Below are 17,371 nucleotides of genomic sequence, written 5' to 3'. Positions count from 1 at the left end.
CCTTCGATAGTCTATGTTTAATGAAAAACATTTCCGAGGAAACTTTTTTACAAATCTCATAGTTACCATTATTTTTCTTTTCTTTTCTTTTCTTTTGTATGGAAACGATCGGATCGATTTCGCGTTAGGATGGTACGACGTATGGGGAAACCAGATGCAAGTATTATATATTTTACTTATTTTCTTTTGAACTTATCAATTAATTATATAACTTTCTTTTTATGTGTATCGTGATATATGTATCGCGTGAGAGGAAATTCTTCATAAAATACGTATTAAAATAAATTTGAAAAGTATTTCTTTGATGAAATATAAATATATATATATATATATGTGAATTTAAATTGCTTAAGGCAAATTGATACATTTATAAAATATTTTAATAATTATTTCTTTACTTGTTTTTTTTTTTTAAACTCGAAATATATTATATTTTGTTACGTCAGTTAGAATATTATTAAAATCATTTAACCGTACATTTGTGATCATACGAAATATAAATTAATCATTTTTATTCGATTTTAATCGACGAAATGAACGATCCAAAATTAATTTTAATAACAACGACGAATGTATATATTATTTGTTACTTTTACAAAGTAAAAAAGAAAAAACAATATCTTTAAATAACTCAATGAGAAGTTAAACTATCCCAGGATAGAAAATTTCATATCTATATATTTAATCTCCAGACTGATTAAAGAGTCAACATAGATATTTACTCTTTCCCCTATAAAAAGGAAAATGATAGCAAATGCTATTGCCAACGTACACGGAATTACGTTCAATCATAGTGAATAGATAAAAAAAAAAAATAAAGCCATTAAGTATTGATCAAACTATACACACTATGTCCAGATAATTTCGATGTACCAATTTGTAACAGTCTCTCTCCCCTTACCCCATACGTTTATCTATACTTAAATTTGTATAATGCATGAATATTCGATCAAAACAAATACTTATTACATTCTATTCAATTAGTATAAGTATATTTTTGCAAAAATAGACGAATATCTATATACGTCAATTGTATATCGAGGTGCAATGTATATAACTTTATGAGATAAATCTAATATGAAATTTAATTACGATATGATTTAATTAAATACCCAACTAACATGAATTACATTGGAATCTATAAGTTACTTTTCAATTCAATATCGATAGCGAAAATTATGAATATTATTATATAAGTTGTAACGATAGCCAATGAGTCTATAATATGATTTCTATTCTTTTTTGTAAAATCGCAAAATTTGTAATAACAGGTTGTTTCCCTCTTACGAATTGATATCTTCGTTAGGATGAACCAACACGCCACTGTAATAGGATACTGAAAATTTAATTCTAATCTACCTCCAATCTCTGTCTATCTGTATCTCTTTCTCTCTCTCTCTCTCTCTCTCTCTCTCTTTTACGATATTATTAATTACTTCACATAGCCTTAATGTAAACGCCACTTGTCAAAACGGATTATCGAATTTTATACATCAGTGACCAAGAATAAAAATATTATCAAAAATTTGACGTTGATATTAATTTCGTACAATCCGTCGAAACGATCAATTAAACATTTCTCGTTGGACAATTATTTCAATCATAATTATTATAAAAATGATGTTACTTGTCTAAATGAAAATAAAATAATATAAAATATTATATTTTTCAAATATATGTTTCAATAAAGCAAATCTTTTGCAAAAGTATTTACATGTAAAATACGTATTGACGAAACTTCAAATTATTCCTGTCAATTCATTTCAAACTCGTATAAAAAGAATATTTGAAAGTTTGCGTCGGTAATAATAAATAATGATCAAGAGATAAAGAGGAATTCGCGTGTATAAGATTGAAATGATAGACCATTACTCGATATAACGAGTTCAGCGTGTTACACGAATATTCTAAGGAATCCTTTTGACATAGGTTGAAACGACGATGTTTGGCAAATCAGACATTTCATGTTGCATGCATGCTGATACATTTGGTGTACACAATATCTTCCCTGAGTTCTAAGCAAATTCTCTAAATATATAACATGCCAATGTAAGTATCTGTGTGACTGTGTGTGTGTGTGTGTATGTGTACGTTTATATATTCCTATTATAGAAAGACTAAATTATGAAAGTTGCCTATTAACCGACAAAGAAGAAATCAGCAAACGGAGCAATAGTAATCATCCCGGTATGTCGTAACTATGTCATTCTTCTTAATCCGTGAATCACTTCAATTCATTTCCTTTTCTTAGAAACAGACCCTTCGAATTGTTACCATTAGTGTTCGCATTGCTCAGACACAGAGTTTCTAGTTACTTCTTCTTCTTCTTCTTCTTCTTCCTCTTCTCTACTAATTTTCTCTCTTCCGTCTTTTACTCTAGCAACTTTTTCCGTCCCTTTCTACCATTTTCTTCGCTTTCTTTTAACATTTTTACACGAGAGAAGAAGTCGCGAACGCGACGAAGCACGGATGCAACCAACGGTGGACACAACGAACTTTTCAAAATTAAAGGCATTTATATACAAAGGAATTTATGTAACTCGGTTTGTTCCGGCGTGTTACGTATGCGGAAACAAATACGAGAAAGAAAGTTAGCCCCGGACTTGCACCGTTTTTCCACGATGGTAAAAAAAAAAAAGGGATGGAAAGTTTTATTTTTGTCACGGAAAGAAGAAAAAGAGAAGGGAAAAAAGGGACGAGACGAAATAAAAAATGAAAGAAAAGGAAATAAAGAAAACTAATGGTAAAAAAGACAAAAAATTAAATATAAAATGAGATATTTCATCATCGGTCCGATTATTAAATCATTAATTAGAACCTTGGTAAGAAGAAAAGAGGCCTCGAGATCGGGTTGGTTGCTTAGAAATCATGAATATCAGTTTAAGTCAGTAGCCAGAGTTGATTCTGTCTAGAATGTTCCTTCGGTGCGACAATCGTTCCACGTTAGCATAGCGGAACACGCGGTATTTGCATTTGACAGCAAACCGAGGAGCCAGTAGTGGTAGACGTGTTCGGGCTTAATCTGGGTCCAACTAAGAGGATTATTGTGAAAATGTTTCATTCGTGATTTCGCTCGTTGTTTCGCTACTAGCATTTCTCTCTCTCTCTTTCTCTCTCATTTCAATCCACGCGAGTCGTCCGTCTTGTCAATGACAAAAATGATCCGTCACCTTAAAACGATATATAAACTTTCTATTATTTTTTTCCAATTATACAAAGTAATACGTATACATTTATAAACAGTCGAAGTAACATTGCAATCTCAATAAAAATGTTTAAAATTATATTTTCTTTGATTCATATCATCATTTCTTTGAATAGCTTGGCATTAATTATTAATAACATGCCGGAATAACTAACTACTGGTACTTTGTAAAGTCACTTGAAAAGTTATAACGTCATTTAGTTGGTACACGTATGCGTATGTATATGTACCTACCTACGTTTCTGAGGCTAGAGAGAAACTGTAGATTTTAATGCTGCTCCCGGAGCAATGTCCTTTGATGCATATGTTGTCGTTAAAATTTCTCATAGCTATGCGTAATTAATCAGATACGTTTGTAATTCTCTACAAATTTTTATATTGATTCCCCCATCCCCCCCCCACCCACCCACCTTTACGCAATTCTTATTAATCAATTTTCATTATATTTATCGATTTTCTATAATTATTTATGCCATTGAATGTTACTCCTGAGGATAAAATGTAGTTCCGTACCTCATTAATAACATAGTTCATTAATATTGCTTGCTTTGCTTTCCTACATATGTACATGTATTTTACGTAAGTACCGAGTGTACGTGCTTATTGCAGGTACATCATTTCTTACTAATAAATATAACATTCAGATTTGAACTATTAACAAAGTATGAAATATTGATTATCATTCGGTAATTTACTAAATCTCTATAGACACATACACACACATATTTATAAATATATAATTGAAGAAAAATATTTCTCTCATGTTTCAGGATACGCGATATAATTTGTTTCATATTTATTATATAATTCAATTAACATCGATAGATAGAAAACATAAATTTCTTATTCCTTACAGGTTTATTATCCCCTAGAAAGATTTTTTCTACAAAAAAAAAATCGGAACAAAATCATTTCCCGTATGTTTCTTGTTAGCGTTGAATCGCAAGTGTATTAAATCAATAGTCTCTCTCTCTCTCTCTTCCCTCTTTTCACGAGTAGAGCGTATTCATTTTTATTTTTATTTTTTTATATATGCGGTGATCGTAGATAGAAATGAATACGAACCACAGCAAAACATCGTTAACAACAAACTCTGTCAGCATAGTGACGAAATAAATGTTAAATAAAATTATTTAATCTGATTTTTACACGTACCAGACTGTTGGCGAGAAAGAGATACAAAGAGAAAAGATATACATATAGATGGATAGATAGATAGATCGATAGTTAGATAGATAGATAGATAGAGAACGTGTGAGAGAGAGAGAGAGAGAGGAAGCGAGAAGAGCCGTAACAAATATTCTCTCGTACCAAATCTGCATACTAAATATTCGTTACAATTTCATATTCGGTATGCGCACCCATATATACCGATTGCGCGTACCAATTTTTTTTTCAACAATTTCGCTCTTGCGAGCATTTATTCGGGCGCGGAATATAATCGCGTACGTTCTTCGACTTCGGCACGTACGAGCTGAAAATTGTTCACAGAATGCTGCTGCTGCTACGTTCTTCTTTTCATCGAGTTTCTCCTCTCCTTCCTACTTTCATATACTTTCTTTCTTCTTTTATTTCTTTCTAATATCAAGTTTTTCTCAATAAAAGAGAATAGAGAGTAAAATATATGCGAAATGCCGCCAAATCATTTCTATCTTTTGACAAAATTATAATTACGAATCGTTTAGTTAGTTTTAATTTCGTTCAAATTTCGTCCACAAGTTGGATAATTCGTGAAATTTATGATATATCGTTAACGAAATTAATAACGCGATAATTCATCTTAGAAAAATATTGTTTCATTATTATTATTATTTTGTAATCGCGATTAAAATAAAATTATCTCGACGTGTTTCTTTCTATAAAAGTGAAAAAATATCATTTGTTTATTTTTATCAATAAACTTATTTTTGTTGTCTCTACGTGCGTTTAAATATTTATACGATTATAATTAATATTACAAAACACGCGCGTAATACGATACTTTTGTATAAAATCGAAAAATAATTACAAAGAAAAAAAAAAAAGAATTCTCTCTCGCATCGAAATCATACTTTAATACGTAATACTTTTATTTGCTTTATAATTTCATATATTAAAAATAATAAAAAAAAAAGAAAAAGCAAATGATTATATATACATTATCTTTCACTAATTATTAAATCTTTTTATCAGTAGCTTTGTGTGGACAACACCGAAACAATATTATACGATATTCAAAGGGTTAATTACCTTTTTAATCGGGTTTCGCTATTATTACACGAATACAAGACGATTTTGATTCACATGAATAACTACCTAGCATTAAATGCTTTTGTATTAGATTGAAATTTAATTAGAGATACATAAATCTGTTGCACATAGCTGTAATACCTCCTATATACGTATAAATTATTTCGTGGAATGTTTTCGAAAGCAGAGTATAATCCTTTCATTATATTGGTCAATTGATAGTTAATGAAATTATTAATATTTTATAATAGTTAGATATTCCCGTATGACATAAAGAAGTCATTTGTAAGGGCATGATCGTGCGATACATACCCTTCCCCCTCCTCCCCCTCATCCCCGCAAAGCATACATGGAAAATTAATGCACCTGTCAGTCTGACGCAACATTATATCTCGATACGGTAATAATTAAATAAAAAAAAAAGAAAAGAATAAAAAAGCTTTTATTACCTACGATATTCGTTTATTCGAATATTCTAAAATAGAGCCGAGCGGCTTAATTTAAATTTCTGCGTTCGTTAATTGGCAGTAAAGTGTTCATAAATATACGATTGATCGTAAAAATCATATTATTCGATTAAAATAATAAATATTTAATAACGACGACGGCGAATGAATGTTTTCTTGGAGCCTATATTTTTTTTTTTCTTTTTTATTTCTATTTAATTTTACATACGCTTTTATTTAATTGATCGAATTTGATATTTTTAAACGTGCATACATACACATCATACACATACATACTTGAAATATTAAAATTCCATTCTCCAGCGAGATCATTTCAACAAATTTACTCTTCAGCGAGAAACATATTTTAATAGTACGAAATATATAAACCGACTAACGTTCTTGTTAAAAATAAATAAACGACAAAATCTTTTTTATTGTTGATAATCCAAAGAAACGATCTATGAAAAAGGATACTCAGTTATTTATAAACATTTTTCTGATCACCGAGATATGTAAAAAAAAACGATATTAAAAATGTATCAAATTTATTTTCGAATATATAAGCGTGCACGTTTTGTTGTTATGCAAGTGATATGCATATGTGCAGGCACGTATGTGTATCGATGTAGATGTAATATACATACGTGTATATATTATAATTGTATGTAAGGCGAAATATATCTAACGAGATTAATTATTAAAAATATTATTAATTAGAGCATCGGTTATAAAAAAAATAGATATAAAATATTGTATCTAATGTAAATGAGAAGATGAATGAGATAAAAAATGTATGATACCTAATACAGAAACACGTCTTATCAGAAGCAGAGAAGAATAACGACTGAGAAGGGAAAAGGTTAAACTAATCGTAAGATCGTTCAATGTTTTGTTTATACATAATACCCTACTCCTCGATCGATATTTATATTCGATTTTCGTCGTTTAAATCCTATTAAGAGAGAAATTTTCTTTCTTATACTAAAATGAAATAGTTCACGAATGAACGTTAACATAATTGCATATTACACGTACTATACGTGTATATATTATAATTGTATGTAAGGCGAAATATATCTAACGAGATTAATTATTAAAAATATTATTAATTAGAGCATCGGTTATAAAAAAATAGATATAAATATTGTATCTAATGTAAATGAGAAGATGAATGAGATAAAGAATGTATGATACCTAATACAGAAACACGTCTTGTCAGAAGCAGAGAAGAATAACGACTGAGAAGGGAAAAGGTTAAACTAATCGTAAGATCGTTCAATGTTTTGTTTATACATAATACCCTACTTCTCGATCGGTATTTATATTCGATTTTCGTCGTTTAAATCCTATTACGAGAGAAATTTTCTTTCTTATACTAAAATGAAATAGTTCACGAATGAACGTTAACATAATTATATATTACACGTACTATACGTGTATATATTATAATTGTATGTAAGGCGAAATATATCTAACGAGATTAATTATTAAAAATATTATTAATTAGAGCATCGGTTATAAAAAAAATAGATATAAAATATTGTATCTAATGTAAATGAGAAGATGAATGAGATAAAGAATGTATGATACCTAATACAGAAACACGTCTTGTCAGAAGCAGAGAAGAATAACGACTGAGAAGGGAAAAGGTTAAACTAATCGTAAGATCGTTCAATGTTTTGTTTATACATAATACCCTACTCCTCGACCGGTATTTATATTCGATTTTCGTCGTTTAAATCCTATTAAGAGAGAAATTTTCTTTCTTATTCTAAAATGAAATAGTTCACGAATGAACGTTAACATAATTATATATTAAACGTACTCGCTTCAAAAATTATTTAACTTTTTACATCTGCAGACAGATAGAGAAAGTATAAACACGAGTTTCCATCATAGAAACGTTTCCCATTCAACTAACAATAACCGTGAGGCGTTATGGAAAGATAAAAATTGTCAGGTGCGTTTTCCCGTAGAGTTATTAAATTTAAGTAACTTCGAGTGTAAGGTTGTGAAGAAAAGAAAAAGAGATAGAGTAAAAAGGAAAGGAAAGAAAGAGAGAAAAAGAGAAAGAGAGAGAGAGAGAGAGAGAAAAAGAGAGAGAGAGAGTGGTAGGAGAAGGAAGAAGAGCGTGCAGCAGCAAGTCCTGTCGATTTATCTTCCGACAGAGAAGGGAATGTTCTCCGAAGTAAATGTCGGTTGTAAATCAGGCTGCATTTTCTTCGACCACGTGCAACAAAAGCATGTGCGTGATGTATGCAGAGGTTGGCAGTAAACTGAACTCAAGGAAACCCTACTCCTTTCCACGACTTAAAGAGATTACTGGATTCGTCGAAACGATTGCTATATCTCCTATTCGTCATTTTGACAATTTAGATCTATTAATTAAAATGTCACGTTATTTTGAAAAAAGCTTGATCTATTTCTATCGACTATGCAGGTAGATAATATTCCCTCTTGCTCATTATTACGAAAGGACATTATAATCGTGTATCGATAATATTCTATATAATTACTCGCAGAATATTATAACGAGTATTCATTGTATATTTCGATTTTGAGCGTGAACTGCCAAATAAAGGGTATACTACACGTTTACGCGATAATTAAATTTCCTACTTTTCGTGATAATTAAACTTTCGATTTCACTCGTTCGTTGAAAATAATATTCAAGCAAAGCTGTTAGATTCGGTATACGAGGACACACCATCATTACTACCACCACCACCACAACCACCATCATTTTACCAAACAGCCTCCTCCTCCTCCTCCTCCTCCTCCTCCTTCCTATTCGCATTATTTATCATCTCGAGAGATAGAAGGCGTGTGATCCTAAATTAAATTCGCAAGAGCGGCGCGCGTCTGGATTTAGAGTTAATTTAACTTTTACTTACTTGACTTTCATACAGAGGAATAATATATTTATGAAAAGCCATCGCGGAGGGGTTCTTCTCGAAAGTGGAAATCAACTTCACCTCGGGGATCGACCGTTTAACGAAAGAACTTGTTAACCATAGATGGAAGATTACGCCGCATTAAAGAAATTACTCCATCAATTTTTCCCAACCTCAAAGCCTCGAAAGTTATAATACATTAACACTTTACTATTTTCTTCCATTCAACGCTTTCAATTACCGCGTCATTTTTACTAACGACGACCACAATGTTAAATATTTACGATACGAAAAAATTCAAATATATTATTCCTCTTATATACAAGATAGACGAGTTCCCCAAAATGCTTGCAATTTCGCGTTTAATCGTTTCCATCTATCCAAATCAATAGTCGCTAATTAGTCGATTAGATTGCAAACCCGCATGAGTTTATTATTTAATGACCACACTGGATAACGATATATACGTAATACGATTTGTGTTCTCTTGTTCTATTCGGATTGTTCTCCGAGTATGTGAGAAGGCACACAACACGCGCGGCGATCGAAAACATTGACCGCAATTCATTATCTATCGGTATTATCTCTCTGTTAAATAATTTCTAACAAATCAAATGAAAGTTTTGTCGTGAAAATTTCAATTTTCATTTAAAATATACCAAATTTTATTTATCCTATGTATTACCATTTCTCGCTTGGCAAATCTATCAAAGACCCAACGAACATTTCCTTCAATTCTCGCTATACCGAAAGATATTATTTCCCCTGATCCCCGTTCCACCACCCCTCATCCCACCCCGAATCACTAGCCGAGGACAATCTGTTTCAGAGTTAGATTACGTTTCAGTTACGGGATTCACTGATTTCCATTCGCTTATATATACATAGAAAACAGTGGCATGAGTTTGGTGTTACAGGCGATGGCGTTGGCGCGTATTCGAGTAATCACCACTAGAAGTAGTCTTTTACAGTCCCTTTCTGTTTATATCTCTCCCTATCTTCTCCTAGATTCCTCCCCCCCCCCGACTCTCCCTTTGTCCCTTTCTCTTTCTTTCCTCTTTCAGTCGTGCCATAAGCCGTTTTCGTATTACACCTGCGGTGGCACGATAAAGAACACGATCACCGTAATACCAGTAAAAGCTACATATACTTGACTCGCGTGTGCTACGATAATCGAATGCAAAGCGACCATTCCCGTAATCTTAGTAAGAAGATCTCAACGTTTTACTGACAATGCATTGCTGCATTGCGTTGCATTGCTTTAGCCTTTTGATCGGGATCGTCTCGTATCATGAATCCTTGATGCGAACTTCTTAACTTTAGATAGCTTTTATAGGAGAGGATTTTTTCGTATAATCGAAGAAATAGAACTCGTCGGATTATTGTTTATTCCGATTTTATGGATAATATTCTTATCGTTTAAATATCATTCTTTTTGATATAATGTGCAAATATGATGAACAATGTTTATATTGTTATTGGTTTATTATATTTACTTATTGACTATGATTTAATAAATTGCTCGTAAATATAAATAATATTAATATTGTCGTTTTTTTTTAAATATTTTTTTGTATAATATATGGAACAAATGATGATAAACGTGAAAACTAGGATTTATGCGCTTTGCGACGAATGAATGATCTATTTACGATATTCGATATAATCACACGATATACAAACACAATCAACAACACGTACTATAACAATACGACGTAATGGTACTCTAATATATGCATGAAATGAGTCGTCAAGTATATACATGAGCGAGTAACGGACTACCACGAAAATAAAGCACGACATTTCCAGTCGGCGAAGTTATCGAGCACAGCGTGCGGTACTTGGCGAGTTACGCGCGTGTAAGAGTTACAGTCGGAAAATGAGAAAAGAAAAAGTAACGAGTGGACCGACGGGGAAGCTTTTGCACTGTTGCATGAAAAGGACAAAAAAGAAAAAGAAAAAGAAACAAAACAGAAAACGGAGAAAAAAAAGAAGAAAATGTTTCGAATGGTAGTAGCGTTCAAGTAAAACGTCGCAAATAGTTTCAAAAAAAAACAAAATAATATTGAAATTAAAAACAAAACAAAATACACACACACGCAAACATGTATACATATATCGAATAATCGTATAGAACCGAGATATCAATCGAATATAATATGAAAAAATAAAAAAATAAATAAGAAGAAGAAAAACAACGTAATCTAATATATTACAATGACTACTCACTAACTCACCGGAATTTAATGATGAATTATCTGTACGTGCTTGTCCAGCAATAGCCACAACTATCAGGAATGCCATAGTAAGTATACGAAAACGATCGGGATAATGTTTAATTCCCGTAAGACGTTTCACGTTAATACGTTCACCATTCATCGCGAACCTTTGTCCCTACCCTTACGTTCTTCACTGTTCATCGGCACCGTAGAAGAAGAGGGTGCGCGACCTTCATCCCGACTGAACTATCGTGCTCTGCCGAGAGCAACGAATACCCGCCGTGTTCGTTCGTCTCTCCTCCGTTCGCGCCTTTCCGTCCACCCCCACCACCACCATACCAACCCCTCTTCAACTCTCCGCTAACACTTTAGAACCCTTGATACGCGCAGCCGCGACAAAGTGAAAGAGAGAGAGAGAGAGTCTTTGCCGATTCTTGAGTTCTACCTTCTTCTTCTTTCTTCTTCTTCTTTCTGTCCCTTTTCCCCATCCCCATCCCCACCCTCCCTCTTCAATCCTTTCCCGACTACCATCATCACCATTCACCCCTTTTCCTTTTTCCCTCCCTCCCCATCCTTTCTTTACATTCCTCTTTGTGCTTCGTACCACCTCACTCGCTCTCTTCTCTCGTCTCTACTTTAATCTCTCGCACTTATCTCTTATCAATAGATGATGATTAATTATCGTACGACTACTCTGTTCTCAGCTCTTGTCCGTCTGCGAATGCTTACTCTTACACCTGTGGAACTTACCCCCTTTTTCTACCCCTCCTAACCCGTACTAAATGTTTTTACTATTTTCTCAGGAATACGATGTTTAAACTTTTGATTCCACGTTGAATGACGTTATGACGAATTAAAAACTTTGCATTAGAGAGATTACATGATTATTATTATTATGATTTTTTTATTTATGATTTATCTGGGCAAGAAAGCTCTTCGTGAATCCTTTCATTGTTATATGGGTCTCTTAGATAATCCTGGCAAATGAAATACGATGAAGGAATCAATTTAAGTGAAGATCAGTTAGATTTTTCGTGTGGAGAGCTAAAAAGTTTGGAGCCTATCATGTAAAGGGTTGGAAATTTATGTCATGATTTTTCAAAGCTTTCGTCAAGATTTTATTCATACTTACACAGAACAAATGTTTATTACAGGAATGCTGAAAAGTTATCAGTTTTCTCGTCTTGTTTCTTTCTCATGCAACAATGAATAATTACATTTTAATTAACGTTGAATATTTCTGAACACGTTATCGAAGTAATCGATGATCGAATTTTCAATGATCGTTGCGTACTACGCAAAAAAAATATTTTAAATCATCATTCATAGTTAATTGGAATACTTTTATTTATTAAAATAGGAAAACCATTTGAAAGTAATTTCTCTAGTCATCGACGCTAAAACCATCAATCATTGTTTCATTCGTATAATGATTCTTTTGATCCTCCTAGCCGCTTTACGACAAATTGGAAACACCTGTGGAGCGCATACTGAGTGAACTTTTAAAATTTACGTGCTTCGACTTCACAGTGATCAAGCAGAAATAACTTCATTAGTTTCGCAAGACTTTTACTGTATTCGCTAATAAATTAAAAACCATCAACGTAGATTATTTAAACAATCAATTTTAAGAAGAGGACTCTGTGTACGAATAAATATTACGTCAATTAGAAATACTCGTTTAAAATTTTCATGTTGCGTGATATAGCAATCTATTAGAATAAAAAAAAAGAATACAAACATTTCCTTTCCTGTAAAAGTTACTTATAAAAAAACAATATCGTATCTTTACAAAATAATAATATATTTTTTCTTAGAACTAAGTATCTATACTCGTTTGGTATCGTTAAATTATATTTTTCGAATAAACCGACTGGAATCACCAAAATCGAAATAGGAATTGCAATAGGTAGAAATTAGAGAAGTAAACCTTTACAAATGCATTGGTCGTAAAAAAAGAAAAAAAAAAAAGAAAAAAAATATAAAATATGTGCGTGTACGCGTGTTTCAAACTTTACCAGTTGGTACCAGCATCAAAAAAGACGTAGATTTCGATTGGACATATATGACCGCATAGCATTAAATCTCATTGAAGTTCGGAAACTAGTGGTTTAGTAGAAAATAGTAGAAGAGAATGGCCGACGTGGTTTATCGATCGTATTCCGCTATCGGAAATAATTTAACGCTACTGTCAGATTGTGATTAATAAGGCGCATTGTGAAATATGATCTCCACTCGCGGAATATTGGCTGAAAAGACAACGAACGAAAAGTCGTATTCGTTGATGGAGCACAACACATACTTCCGATAAAGAATCGTTTTAAATATGATTGATGCGACCGCGTAACGAGCCGAGATTCGAATCTCTTCTTTCTGTAACATTTTTTTCACGTTATCGATGTACACGTAAAACCGTCCATGCGAGCGCATGCGTTTACCGGACGCGTGACAGGAATGTAAATTCCACGTAGGAGGAGGAGGAGGAGGAGGAGGAGGAGATAGGGGTTAGTTAAGGGGGTTAAAAGGGGGTTGGGAAGAGTAACGTTGCTCTTCGATAATTTACCTAACAAATTCTGCGATGCATTTAATGACTGTGATTAGCTATCATCGAAGGGGTCCCGTGACCATAGTTATCGAGGTCAACTTCAACGGATCTTCATTGACGTTTGGTATATCAAGTGGTAACCAAGTATTACTGCTACTACGAGTATTATTTTGTCGATCGTTTCGAGTAATAACGAATCGTATCAAATTTTTTAACGTATCGTAAATACCATTTCTATCTAAAGAAAATAAATGCAATGAAAAAGAACAAGAAAAATAACCGATATAAATTAACTTTGTTTACTCATGAATAATAGTTTATATACTATTCAACGATTTACAATTTGAAAATAATTGAAACTTTAATATTTCTTCTCTCTCCCATCCCCCAACAATCGGTTTATGTTTCTCATACTCGTAATCGTGTTTTATAAAAGAACGCGGCGCGTTGAAAAGAGTGACGTTCCAAAGGGGTGGACTTGATATCACGATATTACAATATTGTGGGTACACGGATAAAAGAGCAGAAAGTGGATAGGTTGTACTCGCAGTTTCTTAGGTTGGAAGGCGTGTCCGTGAGACGGTTAGGCGCCAGAAGATACACTGCTATTGTAGCATCCAACTTCTGAGGACAGTGTTGCTGCACCGGATCCGTCCTCTCCTTTCCTCTTTATCTTACCTTCTTTAGTACCACCCTACCAGCTTTATTCTTCCCTTTCCCTCCCCTTTCCTATATCTTTTTTTCTTTTTCTTCTTCTTCTTCTTTTTTGGAACAATGAACGACACCTTTACTACCGGTTGCAGTTCAACCTGCAATCCTGTTCTTCTTTTTCACGACTACGATGATGCTACTAAAATCCGTAGAATAATAATCGCTACTTCTCTATTTCTCTTTCTCTTCCCTACCCCCCCCCCCGCCACCCCCCTTTCTCTCCTTATCCTACTCTTCTTGATATCAACGATTCTCGCGCACCTGTGGATTATGGACAAATTAAGCAACGAGATTACTTTTATTCCGAGTATTCTTCATTTTCTTTTCTTCTTCTTATTTTTACTTTTCGTTAGTAAAAATAGTCTCTACGTATTAAAAAAATAAAATTGAAAACTTTTATTTAAGTCAAATATATTAATTATACGGGAATAATTTTTTTTAACGCAATATACGTTGATAATGCGTTTCAATCTCAATAACTCGTTAAATTAAATAAATTGATCTCAATTGTCGATCATATATCGTGCTAAATAAAATACTATCATATTTTTGACGAGAGGGGGAAAGAACAAAATGATGAAAAAATAAAAAAAAAAAAGAAAAAGAAAAAGAAAACAAGTACGAAATAATATCTAAGAGGCGCGATTTTTGTCTTATATTTATATGTTTCCGTCAATATTGGCCAGGCAGCTTTCTCGGTATCAGACATAACAGAGCTTTCATCCGGCCCGTGTTGGTCAATACTGGCTATATACCGAGTAGCGGGATAAAACAGAACCCGAAGCATTATGAGGGTACAAGAACTCATTTCAAGAAAAGACGTACCTATCTCTCTATCTCTATCTCTCTCTCTCTCTCTCTCTCTCTCAATGTTTCTCTATCTCTGTCCAGCACTTTCTAGCTCACGCTGCCGAATAAACCGCTATACTATCCGACAGAAAGTTGAGAAACTCAATAGAAGGAATAGTCCGTTCGTTTCTCTGCCTGGCTACGACATGCGTGAGAGGTGAAGCAGATAACACGTTGAGTGCGCTTGAAAATTGTATCAATGTCAATTGTCTTTATATCATGCTACGGTTGAACCCCTCAAATTAGTTTAAATGAACAAAAAACACCAAATGTACGTTAAGGTACTTATCGCTGTTTTACCGTGCTCTGTGAAAAATTTTATTACTCTAAAGATGTTCTATGGTTTTCTTTTCTTCTTTTTTTGTTTTTTTTTCAAAGTAAGTCTTTATAAAATAGATAATTTAGGACGATGTAAATGAGAAACTCGAAACAACTTCAATGTTCTCTCAACACACCACGAGGTATATATACTTCTTCTGAAGTGGCAATCTCGTAGGTACTTTTGGGGGCTTCACCAAACGTGAAGAGCCGCAAGAAAAAATGAAATAGGTAAAATAAGGTAAAGTTCAAAATGATGTTATAGATACCATCTTGCAGAGGCTTGTCTTACATCATATTCGAATGAAACAAAAGAATATAATAATCGTAAACAATGAATCAAAAATACGAACACGCGAGTATATATTTTTAAACAATCTTAAATATAAGTAGAGAGTGCATTAGATTATTAAAATAATGATTAATTAATCGAAAGAAATGTCTATTGTTGTTTAAAAGATCGGAATATATGATCAGTGTACCGTCCTCCACGAAATTCACCTTCAGACTGGCACGTTGTTCTCTATGAAAAGTACTTTTATTAAATGTTGTTTATATGACATTTCGAACGTTACGCATGTGTATAAAAGGAATAATGCAGCTAATAAATAAAATTTTTGATTGTAACGTTCTGATTTTAGAATTTTTATCATTTTTATGTAATTATTTTAACGCTCCTGCGCAATGATGACTTCGAGGGTAAAATTTGAAGAATGACTTTCCAGTAAAATTTTTCTATAATATTAGATTGCCCCATAAGTTCTTTCTGCGTCACGCTATGTATGATTTCGAGCCGGCTATGTTTGTAGACATGCATGCTTATCTATTGTCCATTTATGGCATCGATTTTAATCATCTTACAGCTCTTTCAAAGTACATTTCGTTGCTGACAAAGTCTCATTTAAAACCTTCTTCTACGTATTTTATTATGGATAGCCAAAAGAAGCATTCGGGGCATGTTATATTTCATAGCTTTAAAAAAAGGATATACATAACACGATAAATAATTATCTTCCCGACGGAAACTACGTAAATAAGACAGCCAGTAAAATCTAAACTAGATATCGCAATAACGAATTCCATATCAAGGAAAACCTAAAAGTATCTTTAAAAGTAGGGCGTTCCTCCATTAGAGGCTATAAATGCCCACAAAGATGATATCGATGTGTCCAGAGCTTTCCGAGTTTCCGTAGAAGTCGTCCTCTGGGAGAGGACGGAAGAAGCTCGTGATTGAACGGAAAACTCGAAGACGAAATACTACCTACACAGACACACACACACACACATACATGAAAGGTAGTATCAGTTCCTATCAGTAAACAAGTACATACGTTGGAGATGCGTGGAAAGGGTCTGCTTCGATCTACTTCGATGACAGGAAGAGCACTTTCTCTATATAGAGAATGTCGCATTCGCTTGACGATGCCTAGGATAGGCTAGCCACGATGGTAGATGTATGCCAGGAACCATATCACGAGCCACGGTACTTGCACCACCCTCTTTACCTTCGCCATAGCCCAACTCCTCTGTTTCTACTCTTCGACCTCCTCCCTTTCTCTCTCTCTCTCTCTCTTCCCATTCCTCTACGACCACAAAGTTACATCCACGAAATTGCGTTTGTCAACAGTGGCTAATTGCCACCGGGAATGTTGTTCAACTACGAAGTGACGTATAATTAGAGGGGATGCTACCTTCGGGAATTGAATTATGAATTATTTAGTGCGCATAAACATTTCTCTATCTCTCTTTCCCTCTCTTTATGGGGGTACTATGATATCCCACACCTACGTCACCGATTTAGATTCCGCGTTCTTCCCATTTCGATTTCGACTCCGGAGCACGCGCGCTGATCTCCCACGGTTATACCTTCCTTCCTTCCTTCCCAACCTTCCTCCTGGTCGCACGTGCACGCAATTATTATTCGCCGCGGTAAACGCGACGGCAATGTTTAA

At 33.6% G+C, this 17,371-nt stretch overlaps 1 protein-coding gene across 4 annotated transcripts in view; it reads right to left on the bottom strand.

Annotated features, from left to right (window-relative positions):
- LOC122516584 (limbic system-associated membrane protein-like) overlaps positions 1 to 17,371 on the bottom strand; it is a 213,359-nt gene that overhangs the window by 113,677 nt on the left and 82,311 nt on the right. Inside the window, exon 1 of one of the 4 annotated variants that reach the window (XM_043634521.1) lies at positions 11,015 to 11,293. The exons of the other annotated variants lie outside the window; for them this stretch is intronic. Coding sequence (XP_043490456.1) covers positions 11,015 to 11,156 — 142 coding nt within the window. The 5' untranslated portion in view covers positions 11,157 to 11,293. Of the gene's footprint in view, positions 1 to 11,014; positions 11,294 to 17,371 lie in introns of those variants that run through there. 4 annotated transcript variants of the gene reach the window in all.

Source organism: Polistes fuscatus, unplaced genomic scaffold, assembly GCF_010416935.1.
Source record: "Polistes fuscatus isolate 324 unplaced genomic scaffold, CU_Pfus_HIC Scaffold2, whole genome shotgun sequence".
NCBI lineage: Eukaryota > Metazoa > Arthropoda > Insecta > Hymenoptera > Vespidae > Polistes > Polistes fuscatus.
The sequence above is the reverse complement of the archived record's forward strand: the minus strand, read 5'-3'. Positions and strand labels throughout refer to the sequence as shown.